The sequence below is a fragment of the Kryptolebias marmoratus genome, linkage group LG3, assembly GCF_001649575.2.
Source record: "Kryptolebias marmoratus isolate JLee-2015 linkage group LG3, ASM164957v2, whole genome shotgun sequence".
Taxonomy (NCBI): Eukaryota; Metazoa; Chordata; class Actinopteri; order Cyprinodontiformes; family Rivulidae; genus Kryptolebias; species Kryptolebias marmoratus.
The window spans coordinates 10,047,360-10,052,655 of NC_051432.1; the positions used below are offsets into that span (position 1 = coordinate 10,047,360).

Consider the following 5,296-nt stretch of genomic DNA (forward strand, 5'->3'; position numbering starts at 1 on the left):
ATTTAGATTTATATTTAGCATGTAGCTGTAACAATTACATTTAACTCGCTAAATGTTGTAAAAAGTGACATCAGAAAATCCACACTACATTTTTAAACAGTGTTTGAAGCTAAATGTGACAAAATTTAGGCATGAATTTTGAGCACAAGCTCGTTTACAAACGGCGCCCCATAGTCAGACAGAAAAAAAAACATACCGAAAAGTAATAATAATAAAAAAAAAAAACAGGAAAACAGTAATGTTAATTCTGAATCAGATTTCACACAAAAAGCCATTTTAAATAATTTAAGCACTTCTTTTAGTCTTCAATTGAATGTAAACTCAATCAAGATGTGAGCTTGAGTTTGAGGTGGGAAAAAAAGAGAGGAAAAATCGAAATACAGGCAGAGAAACAGGGGAGGTGTACCAGATATACGCCAAGTCGAAGGTGGTGATGGATTTTTCAAACAGAGTAGGTAGTCTGGATTCATTTAAGCGAGTGTAATGTAACAAGTGGTCACATTGTAAGGTTTTCTCCAGACCTTGACCTCTTTTCCAACATCCTGATCTAGACCACAACCGAAAACAAAATAAGACACTTTATATATATATATAACTTTATATATATCATGCAAAAACCATTTACTAGAATGTGCGTCTCAATTGTTGCATTTAGAGGCCAGTGGTCTCTCTCAAAGCACCGTCCAAACCATAGTTTGTTCAATGGAGGAAGTTGTCAGTAATATTCAGAGTCAAGCAATAGAAGCAGTTCTCCAAACAACAACAACCAAATTACCCACACAGACTTACAAAAAAATATCCCAGCTCACTGGTGTCTAAACAGTGTCAGATGATCTAGCAAGAGAAAACCCCTTACCACATTTTCTGGCTTCTTTAGACGTCATTATATACACATGGTTTGATTTTAGGCTGCACCATAAAGGTGTAAAAGAAAGCATCTGCCAAATCTCCTCCGTTCCTGCTGTGTTTTCTATTACTGCACACCTTTGCTACAGGTACAATCTTAGGATAAAGTTGTGTATAAGTCGGTGCAGCTTTGCACCATAATGGCTGTGGAACAACTGGTTTGATTTCTTCTTGTCTGACTTGAACACAGATAATGTTATAGGAGGAGGAGTTTAAATGATGTGGCCATTAAAAAAGTCAACCTGATAATAGCTCCTTTGTAATCATTACATATTACAATGAACATATCCCACCAACAAGTTATCTGTACTACTCAGACTGGATTTTACACCTGCAGACTGTGTGTTGAAATAGAAAGTTCTTCTGTGCACTTCAGCTTGTTTTTAGCCTTTTCTCCATAAGGCAAATTGCATATATGAATACCTGAAGCCCAACTGCCGGCACACCACCTCAGCATCATGATCGGTCCATCCATCATCGCAGACGGTGCCCCACTGACCAGAGAGATAGATCTCAACACGACCTTCCCTGGAGCTTTCTCCTCCCACAAGCCTTATGGGAATACCTGCAGGAGTCACACACAGTTTCATTACATTTCGACTGATTTATGGAGCCTCTAAATCCTATTTTACAAGTAATTTGAGGAAACTTCACATACTGATGTAAAGTCTTTCAAATATTCCGTAAGGAAACTCATTCATTCCCATATGATGAAGCACTTGAAAGAAAAAACAAAACAACTATCTGGTACGGGGAAGAAACTTCTAACAGAACCATTTTTAGCATGGGCAGCGATCAGCCTGACAATTTACGGTGAAAACATTCTGCCCGTTGTTGGCAAAGGCTCGATTGAGTTCCCGGCAGATCTTTAAAACGCAGAGTGTGGAAACGCTCAAAGAAACTTCACATGCATTCCTAACAAACCTGATCCTCCAGGCGAACATGAGTGGCAGCATGTACAGGCACATTCTCTGCAAAGGAAGTTCACGGGAACACCTGCCTGCCATCTTACAGAAAACCATCTCGTGTGTGTGTGTGAGTGTGTGTGTGTGTGTGTGTGTGTGTGTGTGCCCAGACTGGGGAAATTCTGTTCCCTCTTTTCCCTCTCTGTTTTGTTCTTTCTCTCTGAGACGTTCAGAGACACCCTGTTAGTCAATCCACTCTGTACTTTCTGCTCAGCATTCCTTAATGCACACGGTTGCAGAAGCACACCATCGTATATTAATTTCATTAGAGTGAACACTAATGTCTTTTCCATGTGGGGAAAGTTTCCCTAGCAGTTTACACTCGCGCTTTGAGTCAGGTTGGTCAAAAAATGTCTTATAGCTACAAAAAGAGCACTTTCTTTCATTTGAACAGGGTAATGAATACGTATGTATTTGTGTGTTGACTATTTCTGAACAAGGCAGGTGATCGTGCAATTTCCTGTGTCTCTGTGTGCATGTGTGTTTGTCTGTTAGCAAAATACCTCAAGAACCACCAAATGGATTTTATTGAAACTCTTAGAAAGTAATAACTGCTTGTATATCTACAACTGATTAACTTTTGGAGGTAACTTAATATAAGATGGCTGCCACAGCTAACCACCCTTACAAAACAGAAAAATAGGTATAACTCAGTTTTACAGATACTGAGCAACAATTTGGTGTGGTAGTAGCTAAGAGTCATCCCAAAAACAAGCTTTGAGCATTAGTAGATTGGGGAAGATATGCAATATTGCATAAAATTGAGCTTAATATGTTTAATATTTGACAAAAATGCTCATAACTGTGTCATTTCACTACACAGAAAGCTCATTTTAGTTTAAAACTCTGGCCAGAATGGTGATGGTGTGGTGTGGGTCCCTTTAAGGAATGCTAGACCTTTAATTTTCATCATCTTCAACATGAACTCACACTTTGGATTAAGTGGAATAACATGCAATATTCAAACATTTGGTGTCTGAGACATAAGAAGTGTAGGAGGGCGAGATTAGGGAGTCAAGGAGTTAACTGTGGGAATGTTTACTTCACTGCTGGTGTTGGCTAATGATAAAATGCTCATGTTTGTCTTCTTACTTTGAAACACAAATACTTTTCCCCGCTTCTTAACTAGAATAGCACACACACACATACACACACACGCACACACAGCAAACAAATTGCATTAGGGTTCTCACACGGCTCAATGTAACAATCTCTAACAAGTGTGAAAGAGGGGAGAGAAAGTGTTCAAAGCACTGCCCGGCTTATCTTCTGTTTCTTCCTTCTCCAGAGTAAACATAGACTCATCTGCCTGTGGCTCACTGAGAGAGGAAAAAGGGATTTGCATTCACTCATACACACTCAAACGCAAGCGCACAAGCAAACTCACACGCAAATTGCAGTTATGACACATATCTTAAGTGGGACGTTTGGAGGATGAAAGGGTCCCTCAGGCTCTTGCTAAGCAATATTGGCCTCCTGGACCCACCTAAGTTGGTGTGAGCTCTAAATACAAAGCAGTAACAACTCTGCTAATGTTTTATTCAATGGGATGTAAAAAAAAAACCCACAGAGAAACATTTTGGTGACATTGGCCAGGCTTATCTGAAAGATTCGACATCAAGACAAATACAGTGGTGTGAAATCTGAGCCACTTATCTGCCTCTGCCGTGTCTCGGCTCACTACATCTTTATTGATGTCTGGAGGCAGTAGGCACTGACATGATTAATGACGCTGCTCAGGGTTTCAGCAAGTTCGGATCCTGCTGAATAGTGAATGTCTCTTCCTGTAAAGAGGTGAAGTTGTCCGGTAAATATTATGCTGCACTAATCAAATCTTGTCCGTGCGGGGTTTTCTGAGCGGAGTTAGCTCGTTCTCCCCTTTCATGCTTGGCCTAACTCCAGTTGCTTTCTTTGCACAGTCCAAATACATGCATGTGAAAGTAAATGAGGAGTCTAAAATGTTCCTAGGAGTACATTAGGACAGCACGATACACCAAAAAAAATGATCATTATGACAGTATCAATGTGTGCAAAATCAGTGTCACAAAGGACTGCAATAAATCACACATACAAACTGCATAATTATGATATAATAAGTAATTTTAGTAAATCCCATTTACATGATAAATGGGATTTGTGAGTGTTGTGATAAGAGAAGAAAATAAAAGTCTAGTAACTATAATAACTTGAAGGAATGCATCTCACATGCTGCCTTTCATGTCATTGTTTTAAACTCAGATCAACTTATGATGAGAAGAGACAGTTATAGCAGCTTTGGTGAAACCTTGGAAATGGCGTTATGCACGCTCCCGAGGAAAATCTCACAAAACGTGTTAATTTATAGTATGTGTTGAGGATGACTCTCAGCTACTACCACACTGTGTTTTAGCTCAATATCAGTGAAATTGGCTGAGTAATAGTCCTTTGTCTGTGGCGGCCATAATGCACTGGGTTGACTCCAAAGGTTAATCACTTGCAGATGTGAATCCATTAATTACTTTCTGTGGGTTTCATTAAGAGCTGTCAAGTGGTAATGAGACATTTTCCTAATAGTGTTGACACTAACAGTGCCAAAGTTTTAAGCAAATTGTTGCAATATTTGCAGTGCAGAGAATGACTCTCAGCTACTACCACACCACATTTTAGTTCAGTAATTGTAGAATTGACTGAGTTATAGCCATTATGTGTTTTCTAAGGTTGCTTAGCTGCGGAAACCATCTTGAATGGGATTACTCTTTAAAGTTAATCTGTTGTAGATGTACATCCAGTGAATACTTTTTTGAGTACATGTTAGAGTTTTATTAAAATCCATCTATTGGTTCATGAGATATTTTGCTGACAGACCAACAAGTAAACACACACACACACGGGCAGAAACAATACTGTCCTTTTGCCTTCAGAGGAAGGCAAAAAACAGAAGAATTAAGAAAATGTGAAGTTATTGCAGCTGATAACGTTATCACAATATTCAAAAATAATATCGCAACTGTCATGAACTCGAGTGTTTCTGTCCAGAGAGCGAAACCAAAACCACACGCGGAGACGAGAATAACGGTAAGTGAGTTTATTTACATGTGCAGCTATATACAGTGGTCGGAGTCTGGAGGAGTCTGCAAGATAAGGAGAGCGGGGTGAGTCTCGGGTACAATCTGGTTCCAAGATGGTAGCTAGGTTCTTAAAAGTCTCTTTGTTTGCTTACAGGTTCTGAAGGAGGTTGCGGCATCGAGAAGGAGAGGTGCAATTCCAGTGTTTCCAGATTACGAGCCAGTAGCAACAAGGTAAGTGTCCTCGGTTTTCCAGGTAAGTAGTTCCTTAGGTCCGTAGTCGTGGCGTGGCAAGAAACCTGAGTCGTAGGCACAAACAGAGATCGTGATTAACACAAGGAGCATAAATTAGGTTAGACGCTGAGGCGGAGAATCTAACCC

At 39.7% G+C, this 5,296-nt stretch overlaps 1 protein-coding gene across 1 annotated transcript in view; it reads right to left on the minus strand.

The window, feature by feature from the left end:
• The window catches only part of prss12 (serine protease 12), a 34,347-nt gene that overhangs the window by 14,470 nt on the left and 14,581 nt on the right, over positions 1–5,296 (minus strand). Inside the window, exon 8 of the mRNA XM_017407473.3 lies at positions 1,330–1,471. Within this exon, the coding sequence (XP_017262962.1) occupies positions 1,330–1,471 (142 nt within the window). The remainder of the gene's footprint in view (positions 1–1,329; positions 1,472–5,296) is intronic.